The sequence below is a fragment of the Artibeus jamaicensis genome, unplaced genomic scaffold (assembly GCF_021234435.1).
Source record: "Artibeus jamaicensis isolate MK-2021 breed Jamaican fruit bat unplaced genomic scaffold, CSHL_Jam_final contig_456, whole genome shotgun sequence".
NCBI lineage: Eukaryota > Metazoa > Chordata > Mammalia > Chiroptera > Phyllostomidae > Artibeus > Artibeus jamaicensis.
The window spans coordinates 4,595,981-4,613,032 of NW_026521839.1; the positions used below are offsets into that span (position 1 = coordinate 4,595,981).

At 53.3% G+C, this 17,052-nt stretch overlaps 1 protein-coding gene across 1 annotated transcript in view; it reads left to right on the plus strand.

Annotated features, from left to right (window-relative positions):
• Positions 1-16,421, plus strand: part of LOC128627598 (protein diaphanous homolog 1) — a 59,355-nt gene extending 42,934 nt beyond the window's left edge. Inside the window, exons 3-11 of the mRNA XM_053666449.1 lie at positions 2,823-2,917; positions 3,246-3,347; positions 3,565-3,804; positions 3,933-4,062; positions 4,867-4,990; positions 5,628-5,793; positions 5,922-6,057; positions 7,892-7,978; positions 14,463-16,421. Of these exons, the coding sequence (XP_053522424.1) occupies positions 2,846-2,917; positions 3,246-3,347; positions 3,565-3,804; positions 3,933-4,062; positions 4,867-4,990; positions 5,628-5,793; positions 5,922-6,057; positions 7,892-7,978; positions 14,463-14,620 (1,215 nt within the window). The 5' untranslated portion in view covers positions 2,823-2,845 and the 3' untranslated portion in view covers positions 14,621-16,421. The remainder of the gene's footprint in view (positions 1-2,822; positions 2,918-3,245; positions 3,348-3,564; positions 3,805-3,932; positions 4,063-4,866; positions 4,991-5,627; positions 5,794-5,921; positions 6,058-7,891; positions 7,979-14,462) is intronic.
• Positions 16,422-17,052: the final 631 nt, after the last annotated feature.

Consider the following 17,052-nt stretch of genomic DNA (forward strand, 5'->3'; position numbering starts at 1 on the left):
CCTTCTTACCTGTAAGGTCTCTTTTGAGAAATCAGCTGACAGTCTGATGGGAACTCCTTTGTAGGTGGCTGTCCCCTTATCTCTTGCTGCTTCTAGGATTCTCTCCTTCATTTTAATCTTGGCTAAAGTAATTATGATGTGCCTTGGTGTGTTCCTTCTTAAGTCCAACTTCTTTGGGACTCTCTGAGCTTCCTGGATTTCCTGGAAGTCTGTTTCCTTTGCCAGAATGGGGAAGTTCTCTTTTATTATTTGTTCAAATAAGGTTTCCACTCGTGACTGTTCCTCTTCCTCTTCTGGTACCCCTATAATTGGAATGTTGGAATGTTTAAAGATGTCCTGGAGGTTCCTAAGCCTCTCCTCATTTTTTTGAATTCTCGTTTCTTCATTCTTTTCTGTTTGGTCATTTTTTCCTTCCTTCTGGTCTACTCCCTTGATTTGAGTCCCAGTTTCCTTTCCATTACTATTGATTTCCTGTGCATTACCATTCATTTCCATTAGTTTAGCCTTCATATGTTTCTCTAATTTGTGACTAAAATCAACCAGTTCTGTGAGCATCCTGATCACCAGTGTTTTGAACTGTGCATCTGATAGGTTGGTATCTCTTGGTTGCTTAGAATTATTGGCTCTGGGGCTTTGAGCTGTTCTTCTTGAGCCATAATGTTTTGATCTCTTCGCGCCTATTCCGTAAGAGGAACAGGGCAGGGCGACCCAGTGCCTGGGTTGTGGCTGTGGGTGGGGGTGGGGTCAGAGAGGGGCAATGGCACTTGTTCCACCCTCTCTCTCCATTTCAGTCCCCTCTGCTGCTTCCCACAAGCAAATTGGGCTCTTTCTGGTGCTGGTTTCTGGGTGTGTGGCCTGGTGCACCCTCCAGGACCCTGTGGGTCTCTCCAATGAACTCTCCTGTGAGCCTGGGAGCCTCTCCCAGCACTTCAACCCCCGAAAGTTTTTTCAATTGGTGTTTTTAGGCTTTAATTACCAGCACTGGGGGCCTGGTTTGCATGGTCTGTCTCACTGCTTGTTTTTTTGCCTGGTTTATCTGTACATGAATGTATGACCGTGGTCTGCCAGCCACCTTGTGCCCTCACTGGGTCCGCCCATTGCCACCTCACGTCTGGGATCTGCCAAGCACTGCCTGCGGGCTTGGGTCGGTCTGGCCACTTTTTCCTGCGCAACCCCGCTCTGCCAGGCGCTGACTCCACCCCTCTTACCGGTCTGGCTGAATGGTTTGTTGTTGTCAGACTTCTGTACAGTTCATTTTTGTCTGTTTTGGTTGCGTTTTTGTTACTACAACTTTGTTGTCTTTAAACTTGGTAGTGTGAGGAGGCACAGTGTTTCCACCTATGGCTCCATCTTGGCCAGAAGGCAGGTAGCTTAACTTCTTGAAGCATTAGTTTCCTTTTCTGTCAAACGAGGCCAAGAATAGAAACTTACAGGGTTGTTATGTATGGGGTAAGTGAGATGGGGTGTGTAGATTGTATTTAAGGCACTGTTTTCTCACACGAAGTGGACGTTCAATAAATGATTGTCATCTTTCCATTGTCTTTGTGGAGAATAAAGAATAAGAGTTTTGGAAGTGAGAGACGATAGATTTCTATTTTTTTTAACTATAAAGTGAAGGAAAGAGGAAGTTGGTAATCAGGGAGGAATATTAGGTCAGAGGGTTTTTCGAGGGAGGAGCGGCTTGAGTGTGTGCGTGTGCCGGAGGAAAAGGTCCGTAGGGCAGCCTGCTCTGTTGAATCATGAGGAAGGGATGAGTGCATGGGTGTAGTTGCTGATAAGCTTACAAGTTTTCTTCTAGATGATTCCAAAATAGTCCTCACCCAGATCTCTTTTTGTCCAGTTCCGTCCAAGGGTCTCTAGCACTCAGTGTGTAAGTGGCAGCAGAGAAAGCTGAGCACACAGTTCACCAGTGGCTTCAGGTTTTGGGTGTTTTTTTTTTTCAGTTATGAGAAGCAAGATCTTAGAACAAATGCGAAAGCAATGGGACAGTCGGGAGAATGGGGACATTTTGGTGGAGCTGCAAAGACAGCCAGGAGAGAGAGCGTGGGGAGGGGCACTGACAGGTGCCGTGGCAGATTCATAGATGCTGATCTGCGGTGTTTACATGCATGTGCATCGGCCCTGGGGTAAGAGCGGAGAAGTCAGACATCTGGACTAACCAGCGGCTGGAGAGAGAAGGAAGCCAGAGAACAGAATTAAGGGTAATAGAAATGGGAATAGCAATAGAGAATGAAGTGGTAGACTATAGAGTCTTGGTTAAGTAGAGAAGACAAAGTAGAACTGATACGTTCAGAAAAAATAGAATGATTAGCTCTCTTCAGAGAGAGAGTGCACACTCCCATTTAGAGATTAGTGAGTGCAAGAGCTGGAAGGACAGGCAGTGTTTGTTAGGAAGCAGGACTCGGTAGTGGAGAATCAGAGCATTTCTAGGCAGGGGTTGCGTTGAGGATGCAGTCACGAGAGTGGTGAACTGACTAAAAGAGAGTGGGGTGAACATCTTCAATATACATAGAGAAGACCAAAGACTTCTGGAAGCACAGGCAAAGGAGAAGTCAGTGTTTGCAGAGTGAGGAGCTTGGAACGGTGCTGCTGGTATGGGACGCCGGTGCAGGGGTGAACGAGAGGGAAAGCTGGGAGGTGGGAAACTAAACCCGGGACCGGGAGCTTGGATTCCACCTGAGTAAGAAGCAGTGTGGGGCCGTGGGGGTTTCTGGTAGTGACTCTTAGAGTCCTGTTAGGACAGTTGTCCAGCAAAGGGTTGTAAGATGGGCTGGAAGGAGGAAGAAACTGAGAACACGTCTTTTTATTTCATTTTCCGGCAGCAATTTTTCTGGGTTCCTTCCGCATGCCCTATCAAGAGATTAAGAATGTCATCCTGGAGGTGAATGAGGCTGTTCTGACCGAGTCTATGATCCAGGTAAGGAGCGAGGCGGTCGTGCTGGAGCTGGCTCTGTGCGTGGCTATGCACTGGCCTCGTCCCCTGTCTGCCTGGAGGGCAGGGATCCTCCTCTGGCATTGCTTACTTGAAGAATGCCAGCTTTGGGTAAGCATCCATCTTTGGTGCTCAGGTTGTTTCCGGTACATTTTTCTGGAGTCCTGCCATCTCACTGGCTGCTTCTCCCCTCCACCCTCACCCCCATGTCCATGTTTCCTTCTTAGTGGTCCTTGGGCAGAGTGAGGGCATGACGGAGGCTCAAGCTCTCACCTCGTGCCCTCAAACTGAGACAGCCCCTTCTCTCTTTCAGAACCTCATTAAGCAGATGCCAGAGCCGGAGCAGTTAAAAATGCTTTCCGAACTGAAGGACGAATATGATGACCTGGCAGAGTCAGAGCAGTTTGGCGTGGTGGTGAGTGGGGCCTCTGGCCATAGGCTTTTCTGCGACCCCCATGCTCCCTCCTCCTGGGAGCAGCCCGGGCGCTTGCTCCTTGCCTCTCATCTGTTTTGAACCTACCTTTCTCTCTCCTTCCTGCTCTGGAATTCAGAGCCCCCCATAGGTGACTCAAGCCCAGAGTTTCTTACTTTTGTCTTCACTGGGGGTAATGGGGCTGCTTGTCTCCCCCTAGATGGGCACTGTGCCCCGCCTGCGGCCTCGCCTCAACGCCATCCTCTTCAAGCTGCAGTTCAGTGAGCAAGTGGAGAACATCAAGCCTGAGATTGTTGCCGTGACCGCCGCGTGTGAGGAGTTGCGAAAGAGCGAGAACTTCTCCAGCCTTCTGGAGATTACGTTGCTTGTCGGCAACTATATGAATGCTGGTTCCAGGAACGCGGGGGCTTTCGGCTTCAATATCAGCTTCCTCTGTAAGGTGAGCCCAAGGGTTAGAGCAGAACCGTGGCCAGGAGGTCACTGGCCTCTGTGAGCGCAGGTAGCAAAGACTGTTGGCCTGAGGTGATCTCGTACACGTCAGGACTAACAACTCTTCTCTTCCCCAAGCTTCGGGACACCAAGTCTACGGATCAGAAGATGACGTTGTTGCACTTCTTGGCTGAGTTGTGTGAGACTGAGCATCCCGACGTCCTTAAGTTTCCAGATGAGCTTGCCCACGTGGAGAAAGCCAGCCGAGGTGGGCAGGCTGGGATGAAGCTAGAAGACACTTCTAAGCCCCACTCATCTCTGCATGGGGAGGGAAAATAAGACAGTTTAGATTTTAGATCCTTTTCGGTTTAGAGTGTTTTAAGTGGGAATTAGAAGAGCTATAGGCTTGATGTCTAAGCCACAGGGAGGAGTATTAGGCAGAAAAGGGGTCTCCATGAATAGCAGTGGGACGTACTCTTTCCCTTCCTAGGGGAGACATCAAGCACAACTGGAAAAAAGGTGGGTGTTTGTAGTCCAGAGCAATGGTTATTCTTCCATCCAAGTACTAACCAGGCCTGACCCTGCTTAGCTTCCAAGATCAGATGAGATTGGGCGCGTTCAGGGTGGTATGGCCGTAGACAGCAATGGTTATTCTCATGCAGAAAACATAGACTGGATTAACAGAAACCAGGCCTCGCCATCCTGGAATTAGGCGAACAGAAGGCCGTTTGCAGCAGAAACGGGGACAGATTCTTTCCTGCCTCTATGTGTTTGTGTGTCTTCTGCCTCCAACCCCTGTTCTTGAAAATAAGTGGAAACCAAGATCCCAGGGGATTTCATCGATTTTTGTTGAATTAAATGAAGCCTCTTGTCTCTTCTCTGTCCTGTACAGCTTGTAAAAAGAGAGGCTGGAGGCCCCCCTGGAAAGACGTGAGAAGGAACTAGAGAGTGCGTGGGAGGGCTAGAATGCCAGCCGTGCGCGCAGAGCGGGCCGCGCTCGGAAGGGCGGAGGCCAAGGGTCTGGAGGCAGGATTTAGTAAGCTCTTCTCGTCTGTTTCTGTGTTTCCTTTAGTTTCTGCTGAAAACTTACAAAAGAATCTAGATCAGATGAAGAAACAGGTTTCTGACGTGGAACGTGACGTTCAGAATTTCCCAGCTGCCACAGATGAGAAAGACAAGTTTGTTGAAAAAATGACCATATCCTTTCTTGAAAGGAGGGAGTTGCCCCCAGGGAGTTGCCCCCAGAAAGGGGTAGATCTTGCCAGGGGAGAATTGGAGAGGGTGGCCAACAGGGTAGATCTGGCGCTGTACAATTTTTGCCCCTTAAAATATTTTTTTTCACTAAATACATAGTTCCTGAAGGCATTTTCATTGTTACAGCAGGGAAAGCAAACCATGCAGATAAGCTGCAAGTCCCCCTGCCCTGCACTCTGCCCATCCGCACTGCCTGTGTGAGCCTGGGCGCTCCCTCCGCACTCCCCTTCCCAAGGTGACCACTGCACTGGGCTTCTTTCTGGTTTGCATGTCATGAATCTGTTTTATACAAAAATTGCACTATATGCGTTGTACCGCTTTTGCCCATACTCTGTCTTAGCTGTCTCTGCAGCCGTGTGTGCAGAACAGCCACTTTTATAACTGCCACCTCCTAGGCGTGCCACAGCTGGTGTTTGCCATGCCCCTGTGTTAGATAGGTAGGCTGCTTCTGGCTTTTGCTTTGAGATAAACAGTGCTGTATTGAACATCTTTGTGCACGCCAGCACACATCCTTGAGTCTTCCTCTGGGCGGAGAAGTGGGTCTGCTTCTTGGCACTGGTCCTTCACTGGGCAGCTGCACAGCTTCGTGAAGGATGCACAGGAGCAGTACAACAAGCTGCGGATGATGCATTCTAACATGGAGGCGCTCTATAAGGAGCTGGGCGAGTACTTCCTCTTTGACCCCAAGAAGGTGACTGTGGAAGAATTCTTCATGGATCTGAACAACTTTAAGAATATGTTTGTGGTGAGTGAGGAGCACCTGCTGACTGACTCTTGAGAACATTCTTCACTTTCCAATGGGTTTATGTTGGTGGTGGGTGTGCATATGTTTGAGTGCAAACATGCCCACATGTTTTTTTTTTTTCTCCCCAGCAAGCAGTCAAGGAGAACCAGAAGCGGCGGGAGACAGAGGAAAAGATGCGGCGAGCAAAACTAGCCAAGGAGAAGGCAGAGAAGGAGCGTCTGGAGAAGCAGCAGAAGAGAGAGCAGCTCATAGACATGAACGCAGGTAAGAAGCGGAGGAGGCTGAATGGGCTGCAGCAGGAGCATCTGGAAGGTTTCTCTGTCTAGAATCTGGAGGTCAGAGAACAGCTCCTGTCCGAGCTTAGCTCCTGGCGAGTGACTGTTGTCAGCTTTCTCCCTCCAAGATCCCAATGCTGGACTTTCAGCCCACCTCAGTTACATGCCGAGGCCAGTCGCTGTGCTCACACCCTCCTCTCTCCTTCGCTGGGTCCTGCACTCTGTCCATCTCCCCAGTGACTTCAGTATTGCTGTAATACTACTCCTTCCTTCTGCCTGTTGAGAGTGCCTCTGGCCGCTTTTCATACCCTCAGCTAAGGCTTTTGTTCTTTTCCCCACAGTGTTTTCCTGGCACTGCTTCTGTCTTTTCGTGGTCGTGGCGACGGCGACGGCCCTCCCTTTCTGCTTATTTCTCTAAGTACTGTGTCCCCAGTACCTCAGCACCGTCACTCGCACCTTTCAGATCATGAATGGATTGAACTTCCGGGAGGGGGCAGGGGAGCTGACCGCCCTCTTCTTCCTCCAGCAGAATCTCTGTTTTACCACCAGAAGCATGTCTTTGTTGAAACATATGGCCTCAATTACTGGCCCTCTGCTTCCTGTCTCTGCTTCTTTCCTGCTGCCGATCCCTGCCCCGCTCTGGCTGCTCCAGCGGAAATGCAGCGCACGCTGTGTGTGGCACTGAGCTCACGCTGCCCTTCTCAACCGAGAGGCGACGAGCCACCTAAGCGAGTGGTTTCGGGGCTGCCGGGCTTGACAAGAATGAGAGTGCTGTGCTGAGCGCGAGAGGCAAGAAGAGCTGCTCCAACGCCTCTCACTCCAGGGGCCTTTCTTTGGAATCTCCTCTTGTAATATTAGGGACCTGGAGCAGCAGGAATGGCCTACGTTTCATCTTTTCTTCATACTTTTCTGGGAAGCAATCCCCTACTCTTACCCAGTTGTATAGAAGCCACAAACTATTCTAGTAATGCTACTTAAGCCCACAGCAGATATTCTTTTCCTTCACCCATTCTTCTCAGGCTCCTAGGATTTGCCCCCAGGTACTGTCTAAGACACAGTGGGTAAAGATAGAGTCCAGCTGATGTGTGGGATGAGGGCTGTACCAATCATCAGGTGACACAGCCGTTCTGGCTCTTGGATGCCCAGGGCAAGCAAATGAGGTTGGAATGTAGGTCAGTAGCATTGGTGATGTTCAGCCAGCAGGTGGCGCTCAGAGCAGTGAGCCCAGCCTTGTTGCTGGCAGCCTCCAGGCTCCTTGGGATTTCACAGTTTCAGATTTCACCACCCTGAGCTGTTGTCATGGAAACAGCCAGGATGGAACAAGGATTCTACATTAACTCTTTGTATTCTGGCCAGGATGCTCCTTTTAACATGCCCCGCTGGCCTTGGGAAGATGCAGCCAGTGGGGCAGCACTTCAGTGGGAGGCACTGAGCAGTTCTCACCTTTTCCTTAGCCCTGCTTCGAAACTGGAACCAGGTGCTGCCTGAAAGGTTTATGTAAATTGGAGTAAAACACTGTAGGATAAAGAGAGCGAGGTATAGCTACTTATTAATGTCATAGTCCCAGGCTCTGTCCTGATCCTGGTCTTGGAGTTGGGCAGTTCTGCAGTTCTGTTTGTCCTGACGGGGATTTGGGAAGGAGAGAGCCATTCACAAACATTGAACCTGGTCTGAGGCTGCAGGCTGAGCCCCCGTCTGCTTTGAGTCCCCAGACAGCACGGACACAGGGGAAGCCAGGCAGATGCCATGCAGGTTGTGTGGGGCTCAGCACACGCACACTGCTTGGGCTGAAGAGCCGGCTTCTCCGTCTTTGTTCATGACAGAAGGCGATGAAACAGGTGTGATGGACAGTCTTCTAGAAGCCCTGCAGTCAGGCGCAGCATTCCGACGGAAGAGAGGACCCCGTCAAGGTAAGTAAGCAAGTGGAGTCTCCCCCTGGGGACGGGGCCTCTCTACCCCAGGACCAGCTTGTTTGGGGCTGAAGAGCTGGCGACGGCTGTCTGAGAGGTTGGGAACTTCCCCACACTTCTCCCTGCCTGTGGAGTGGTTCACGGGGTTCTCCTCTCGTGTGCGAGAGCACTGAGCTGGAGAACCAGGCGTCAGGGACTGCCCGCAGGTCAGTTACAGCTGATTTCACATCTCTCCCCGTCCTCCAAGCTGGGACCTGGAGCAAGTGAACCATGGTTCAGGACACGGAGATTCGGGTGGGCGTTTGAGTGTATAAACAAAATTGACCAAAGTGTAAAGAAAAGACAAGTCAGGAGTCCTTACTGTCAACATCACAAGCAGAAGAGAGAGAGAATAATAAAATGTATAAATCCTATAGAGAGATGATTGGGCATCGATATCCCCACACAGAGGAGCGTCTCGCCGACAGGATCGGGCTGTGTTGGAGAACTTCCTTTTCCTTGGGCGCAGTGAGCGCCCATGGCACATGCCTTCCCCACTTGCACCCCTGCAGTCTCCTCTCCCGGCCTTCAGAGGGTGGACGTGGACTGCACTGAGCCAGGGCCCCCAAGGAGAGTTACGGGGCTGGGAGGACAAGCGATTCAGGCACATGTGGGAGGAAGGGTCAGCAGTGAGTATCCTCTGAAGGAAGTGTGCAGTGGCCTGCAGACAAGTCCAGAAAAGGTTTTGTCCAAGGTGTCCCTCGTGTGGTGGTGGCCTTCGTGTCAGCGAAGCCCCTTGGGGACGAAGTGATGGCTCCTTTCCAGGTCGAAGGGTGGGAGGTACAGAAAAGGCCTCGTTGGGGTTGCCGCTCCCGAGGGTGTCAGCACTGTGTCCCTCGGCCCTGGCTGGCACGCGGGTAGGCCTGACGGGTATGGACTGCACCTGAAGGTTATGTAAAGGGGAGGAGTGGTGCAGCTTGCTCTGGCCGCTGCTTGGCTGCTGACGCAGTGGTGCCTGCCACAGCCCGGAAAGGGGGCCGAGGGCCCAAGCGGAGCCCGCGAGCCCGCAGACCCTCGGAGTTCTGCGCAGTCGGCTTAGGTCGCTGTGAGTTTCACCCGTTTTGACCAACCTCCCGTTTCTCCCCGTACTGGGAGCACCCAGGGGAGATTCCCTTCTGAGGGCTTTGCTGTGGGGCCTCTGAATCTTCTCCGAGTTCTGGCTCTCGCCCGTGCTCCGACATCCTCTGAGTACCGGCTCTCTGGAGGGGACGGGCAGGGGATTAGATGGGATGGAGCGTTTAGTCTGTAGATCAGTGTGTGGGTAGAAAATGCAGCTGGTGGTGTTTCTTCTGTGTTTAGTCTTCAGAGGTCCTGCCCCATGGTTTCCCACCCGCCATATAAGGTGATGTGGCCGTACGTTAAGCACTTCCAGCCAAACAAAAGCACGTTGCATCTCACTGATTTCCTCTGTCCTCTCAGCTAAGTGCCGACCTGCAGCAGATTTGGTGGGGGATCCCCTTTCAAGCCTCTTCCTGTGGAGCTGTGCTAGAATCCAGATGCTTCCTGTACACAGTCAGCCGGACATCGATGGCTTCCCTCAGCTGGGGTGGCGGGGGGTGCATTCCCCACTTTTCCCACGTGGGGAAGCCAGGGCTCCCGGCCAGAGGAAGCAGCGATTTTGTCAGAACCTAAGTTTTCCTCAGAGGACCCACGTTAGCCAAAGTACTGTCACCCAGTGCAAGAACGAATAGGATGAGGCTTATGATAGGAGATACTGATGCAAAAAGAAGGTGAAAATGAGAGCTACATACTTTTTAAATTGGCTGCACCCTGTAACCTTGTCTTCCTGGGCTCTGGGCTCACGGAATGCAGCCGAACACATTGGGGAGCATCGCTCGGGGGGACGTTTCTAGTCACCCTGGTAAGCTCTGTTGACCTTGGTGCGCTCACCTCATGCAAAGCGATGAGGCCTATATTACGTGTAATACAAGGCCAGGCATCAAAGTTGGGTGCGGAGAGCACGGGACTAGGATCAAAAGACCCCAAGTCAAGTTTAACCAGTGCCATCCAGGCGACCTTAGACGAGCGGACTGGCTCTTTCTCCTGTGTTCAGTGAGGGTGGGACTGAAATGGCCTTGGGGCCCTTTCCAGCTCTAGTGGCTGTCAGTGCAGTGACAGTGGGGTTAAGGGGATAAGAGAGGCTGGCCCCAGGGGCCCCACTCTTGAACTTCAAAGGCTCTGGTGGCCCTGGGTTCGTGCAGTGGCCGCAGGACTCGGCGGATTGACCACTCCAGGCCAGTTGCTCTGAGCCAAGAAGCAAGCGCTGCCAAGCAGACCTGCCTCGCAGCCTCCTCGGTCCTGGACACTAACCTTCTCCCTAGGATTTAAAGGAATGTTTTTTAAAAAATCTTCTGTCTCTGGAGGCCTGAGGGAGTGAACAGCACACAAAGCCCACATTGAGCGGTTGGAAGAGGAGGGCCACTGTCAGGGCCGGCCATTCAGAGTGACATGCACACTGCGGTGACCACAGGGCGTGGGGGGACAATGGTTCGAGTGTCCAGGGGAAGAGTCCATGTGATTATGTTACTGCTCCTATTTCAGGCTCATGATTGAGTCTGCTTGTGGTTTAATGACTCAACTTTATCTCCAAGTCTGAATTGCAGCCTCTTCTATACAGGCCATCTGCTCCCTGGGAGAAAGTCAAGGGAAGAAAGACATCCATCCCTCCCTTCCCTCCCCTCTGCTACTTCCCTGCTCCCTGGAAGACCGCCTGCACGGACAGAACCGTAGGCTTGGGAAGGACTCTAAAACCCGCTAGTGATTAGCACCTCACCTCCTTAGAGCCAAAAGGAATTAAGACTCAGATATGGCCTTGCCCAGGGCTGCAGAGCTGGCTGCCAAGGGTGGGGCCAGAACTGTAGCCTGCTTCTGTGAAGCCACGTCCAGGGCTGCTTCCACTAAGCCTGCATGACTGGACAGCAGGTGACAGTGACCTTCAGTGTAGGCCAGAAACACCCTTCTGTGCCTCCCAGCAGGGAGAGCCCTGGCCGCGGTGAAACTGCTTCACCCAGACACTTCTGCGACCACCACCGTCCGTAGCAGGTGAAGAGCATTTCCTGTACCACTACTCACTCTTCCTCCACTTTGGTAAAAGTGGGACAGGAACTGTAATTAGGAGACGGGGACAGTAATGAGTCCTTCAGGAGGGTAACGACCGCCCCATCTGTCCCACTTTCCTCCTTCCCTGAGGACAAGAGCGCTTCCTCTCCGGTAGTAGTTCCTAGCCTGTGTTTTTATAAATGTCTTTTTCCAAACCATTAACCTTTTTCTAATTCATCTACACTAGTATCACATGGTTGCTTTTGCAGGTGTTTTATCCTAGCTCACCCCCAACTTCTGGGAATCGGGCCTCAGCTTCAACCAAGGTCTCAAGACTGTTCCCTTTCGCCCCAGTCTGTGGGACCGTTCTCTTGTGACTTAGCAGTCCTCCCCGATCTCAGGTGGGCAGCAGGAGTGTCCGCCTCGGCCGCTGCTGTTCAGTGGCCTCAGCAGTGCTCCAGCTTCGGAAGCGAGGGGAGGGTCAGTTTTTCTCGACTGTTCGAGCCTCACTGTGGCCCTGAAGACACAGCGAAAGCCGGGTGGCCTCGGTTCCCTTCCCAGTTCTGACAAGAGCTCTTGTGTCCGATGCTGGCCTTTGGCCACATCACCGTGTCCGTCCCTGCTGCACCTTCCCTCCAGGCTTAGAAGGGAAGTTCTGCTCTTCCCCTTCTGACCATCCACTTCTGTCTTCTGTGAAATCTGTAATGCATCAGAGGCTTTTTGATTCTGTTAAAATCTGGAAACATTGATCGATCAGGTACAGCTGGTGTCTCCTTGGTCGGGAGGAAGAAACTGGAGAGAGAAGAGGCTGAGACCCGCCCCACGTGGACCCTGACGTCCCCTCGTGGCCGGGGACAGGTGTCCCGGAGGCCCGGGGTCTGGAGTCAGAAGTCACTTCCACGCACACACACTCCTCCCGTCACACACTCTCTCACACAGACAGTTGCAGGGTTTGTGAGCCGCTGGAGACCGAATTCGAAGGGGCAGTGGTGTGATGTTACCGCTTCTCCAGACATGAGAAGCGGACCGGAGAGGGCAGTCGTCCAAGGAGGGTGGGAACTAGGGGCCTGAGGAGGAAGTTGCTGGAGAGACGGAGAAGGACGACGGGAGGAGCGTGTGCGTGCAGACCGGCTGGGTCGCACTGCGGGGCACGGTTCCTCCCCATCCGAGGCAGTACTTTATGTGCGTGGTCCAAGGAGTGGTTCTTGTGGCAGCCCTGGAGTCACACTCCCCACCCGTGACCCGGTGGGCCTCGTGTCTGTCGGTTGGGGCCTTCACTCTCCTTTCTCCTCTTGTTAGACAGCCCCCTGTGCCCTTGGGAGGAGGAGGAGGAGGAGGAGCAGAAGGACGCCCGTAAACTGGTAACCTGTGGGCGTGCTGCATGCTCCCTGCTGCCCTGTCAGCAGCCTCTGCCGTGTGAGCACAGGGTTTCTGCAGAGAAGCTAACGGCCCTGGTGACGACTTGGGCCCTCTGACCGTTTGGCTTCTGCCCTCTCTCAAGCTTTTTGCTGGTCTGAAGAAGGCAAAGGTGTCTGGGTGCTTTGTTCACTGGCTCCTCTGGACCCCTTCCCTTCAGTGGGGCGCAGCTGCCTGCGGGTAGGAGTGAAGGCTGCGTGTAGGGGTGGAGCCTGCGGGTAGGGGTGGGGCTTGCGGGTAGGAGAGCCAGGCTTCCTCTGTCCCTGCTCCTTTCATCCACTGTTTTCCCAAGACCCGTCAAAGCGTTTGTTTTTTAAATTGAGATACAAACCACGTGCCTAAGTACACCCTTTATACAGTCAGTGTTTTTCAGTATATTCATAAGGCTGTGCATTCATCGCCACTATCCCATCACCACTATGAGGACGTTCTCATCACCCCAGAAGGAAACTCCATACCCATTAGCAGTCGCTCCTCATTCTCCCCGCCCCTAACCCCTGGCGACCGCCCCTAGCCCCTGGCAACCACTAATCTACTTCCTGTCTCTATGGCTTTGCCCATTTCAGACATTTTACAGAAATAGAATCAGCATCTGTGGCCTCTTGTGTCTCCTGCCTTCGCCCCCAGGGGGCATTCAGGGTGCTGGGCTGTGAATCTGGATTCAGGGAATGAATAGGAGGGTCCTGGGAACAGCTCCCAGCAGTTAGAACAGCAGCTCACGGGCTTGTTGGTGCCCGCTGGCCCCTCCAGGCCATCCCCGACCCTAGCTCTGCTTTCCCCCAACTCAGCTTCATCACCCTGTCCCCCCTCCCCAAACACACGGTAGGGCCCTTGGCATTGCTGTTGAAGCCGCTGCCCCCAATGCCCAAGCTATAGGTGTGTGTGCGTCTGGGGACAGGGAGGGAGGGTTGGGGGGACGCGTGGCAGTGTGACACGCGTGTGATGTCAGCATGGGCTGCCGCTCCTCTTTGCAGGACCCCCCTGGGGTTTTGCCCTCAGCCTCAGAGCTTCCTGGGAAGTGCCCACAAAACAAGAGGAACACTGTTTGCTAAGCTCCAGGCTGTTCAACTCCAGCAGCACCGGGAGGAGAAAGCCAGCTTTGAGTGCTTCCTCCCCTTCAAGTTACATAGCTAACGCTTGGGCCCTGTTCTGTCTAGCTGTCTTCAAACCTTTGTATTTTTAGTTTTTAAAACTTCAATTTTAGCCCTGGCTGGTGTAGCTCAGTGGATTGAGCACAGGCCTGTGAAGCAAAGGGTCGCCAGTTCAATTCCCAGTCAGGTCACATGCCTGGGTTGCGGGCCAGGTCCCCAGTGGGGGCCACATAAGAGGCAACCACACATGGATGTTTCTCTCCCTCTCTTTCTCCCTCCCTTCCCCTCTCTCTAAAAATAAATAAATAAAATATTTTTAAAAAAGGAAAACTTTAATTTTGGAGGGAGGAAGTAAGAGAAATGCCAGTGTGAGGGGGAATCCCGATTTGGCTGCCTTCCGCAGGTGCTGCAGGCGGGGACCAAACCTGTCTCCCAGGCCTCGCCCTGACGGGGATGGAACCAGCAGCCTTTTGGTTTGTGGGACGACACTCAACCTACTGAGCCACACTGGCTGGGTTTATACTATTTAAAAAAAGACTTTATTGATTTCAGAGCAAGAGAAGGAGATACATTGACTTGTTTCACTTATTTGCTCATTCATTGGTTGATTCCTGTATGTGCCCTGACCAGGATGGAACCCACGCCTTTTTCACATGGGAAGGCAAGGGCATGGCTTGCGCTCCGCCTGTGCCGTGCTCTCTCATGTTTGCTGCACCCCTACCCAGGGGCATATTCCACATCTTCCTACGTCTCTGCCCCTCCTTCATAGTAGGAGCCCCTGTGAACCGGATGGGGCAGCCACGTTTGTGTGGAGTCTGGCTAAATGTCTGCCCTAGAGTTCAGAGGGGGTCAGAGGCTGGGCTTTCTGTGGACAAAATCTCTCATATCTTCCCTTGCAGCCAACAGGAAGGCTGGGTGTGCAGTCACCTCTCTGCTGGCCTCGGAGCTGACTAAGGATGATGCCATGACTACTATCCCTGCCAAGGTGCCCAAGAGCAGTGACGGAGTCCCCACGATCCTGGAGGAAGCCATGGAGCTGGTTGGCCGTGCCAGCTAATCTGGGTCCTGTGGCCGAGGCAGCTCCTCCGTGGAGCCCCAGACCATCCTGCCCTGCAGCCTGTGCCTGAAGGATTGTGGAAATTCCCCGTGGGGTGGCCGCTCCCATCACCCGACCCTGTCTTCCTCTCTGGCCTGCTGCTCTCTGTACATGACACTCGGCTTCAGCTGCCTGGAGGCCAGAAGGAAGGGGCAGTGTGGGGGAGGTCTGAGCCCAACCCAGCCGGCCCTGGCTGTCGCATTACCAAAGCAGGCTCCGTGTTTGCTGCTGCCTTAACCCCAAGTGTCTCCCCTCTGTTACGTGGAGGCCTGTCTCAGACAAGGCCTGCCTGCTCTCTCGGTCCCTGGCTTTCCAGTGGGCTTCCTGTAGGTCAGCTTTGCTGAGTTTGTGCTTTTCTTTTGTGGTTTTTCTGGCCCTGAGAACAGCATGGGGCTTGTGAACTTCTGGGCTGTATCCCGCCTTTCAATGCTGTCACCTCTCCACCCTTTCTTCTCCTGGCAGTTATTTATTACTAGCGGTGTGGCATGGGGAACGGCTCCTGAGGAAGTGGGGGGCAAATCCCACTCTTACTCCACCTTCCCGAGAAAGGCCTCCCACACACAGGGGACCACTTTTATCCATTCCACTGTGGCCTTGGCCAGAGCGTGCGGGCGGCAGGCAGGGCACAGAGACCCCATGGGGTCTGCCCGGCCTGCTGCCCTGCTTCGGGCCCTTGCCTCTCTGGACCCTCTGCACCAGCCCCCGGCTCCTGAGCCGTGGTCCCTCCCCGTGCCCTCCCCAGAGCTCGGTGCATCTCATCTGGAGTATGGGCTGCATTGTGACCCTCCCGTCACCTCACCCTCTGTCTCCAAGAAAATGGGAGGTGGAGCCTCCTGGCTGAGAAATTGTTTTGCAAATGGATCTATTTTTGTATGAGATTTTTTTTAAAAGAAAAATAAATCTTTTCCCTCTTTTCCTCCATAATATAAGAGGCTTCGATGGCAGGTTCCAGAGTCTCGGGGGCTACTCCCCTCAGGCCTCAGTCCTGCCCGGGCCCTGGGACCTGCACCTCAGCCGTCGCACCTCGGGCCCGTGTGCATTCTCTGCCAGCATCCGGTTGTGGCACAGGAGGAAGCTCTTCTCTGGTTGAGTTGAACCAGGCCTAAGGGTAGTGGGAGCTCTGAGACCACAGAGGTTTTTATAAATTTAATATATTTATCAAGCCAAATGTGCAGATGCTAACTGGACACTCTGGGGGGTGGGCACAGGAGTGCCCCACACTTGGCAGCCCTGTGCCCTTCTGAAACAGTGGCCCGGCCACACTGTTCGGTGGCCCCAGCAGCAGGAAGCTCAGACTCTGGCTCAGGTGACACTGTGCCCTCCCTGTGCTGCTTGCATCTTCCCACTGCCAGGCAGGGAGAGAGGAAAGCACTGTTGGGACTCAGCCCAGAACCATGGCTGTTAGCATACGGGAGTCCTTAGGGAGACCGAGGGCACTTGCAGGAAGCCCAGCGGCCAGGAAGAAGGGCTCCAGTTGCCAGGCCTGTGTGGGGGGCGGGGGGGGGGCAGCAGCTTCTTGGAGCTGTTCCCGGGAAGACTGGTGCGAGGGCCTGCCGCTCCCTGGGTCCTCTCCTTCTCCCTGCTGACATCTGGGGCTTTGACCCTTTCTTTTTTAATCTACTTTTGCTAAGATGCATTTAATAAAATAAATAAATACGGGACAAAATGCAAACCTGTTTCCCTCACCTCTTGGGCTTCTGGGATGTCATCACCTCCAGTTTGTTGGGTTTGTTTCCAACTGTTAATAAAGCATTGAAACTACTGCTTTACAGCCTCCTGTGTGAATGTCGGAGCTGTTTCTTTTCACTCTTATCCAGGCCCCTCTGTCTCGTCCTGCCTCAAATCCCTGGTTGACCTGACATCGTCAAAAAGCCCAAGGTGCCCTTCTGTGCCAGATACTGAAGTTGAGGCCTGGAGATGGTTAATACGTGGTGGCTTCCACCCTGCGGTTGGCATAAGGGAGCGGGGCCCCAGTTCAGGCCTCCTGCCCCTCCTCATTGCCGCCTCCCGGCCTGGGATTGCTGGGAACCTTTAAATTCCACCCCAGCCCCCATGCCCCCAGGTGTCAATTTCCTGGCAGTACCTGTGCCTCTCGCCGAGGGAAGCATCTGACACCCATTCTTCCCCTTCCCTCCCCCCCCCCCCGTTGATGGCCACACACCATGTTCCAGACTAGAGGAGCTTACACTTGGGTGGAAGCCTGAGCCTGCCCAGCAGAGGTCAGGCGCCAGAGGTCATGCTCCGGGTGACTTGCTGCTCCAGAGTCATACTTGTTTGAGCATGTACTGACCTGCACAAAGAAACCTTACAATCTATGCGCAGACCCAGAATAGGCAGGGAGGGGCCTGGAGGGGACCACAAACCCATTTGGGCAGACTCTGGAACTGGAAATA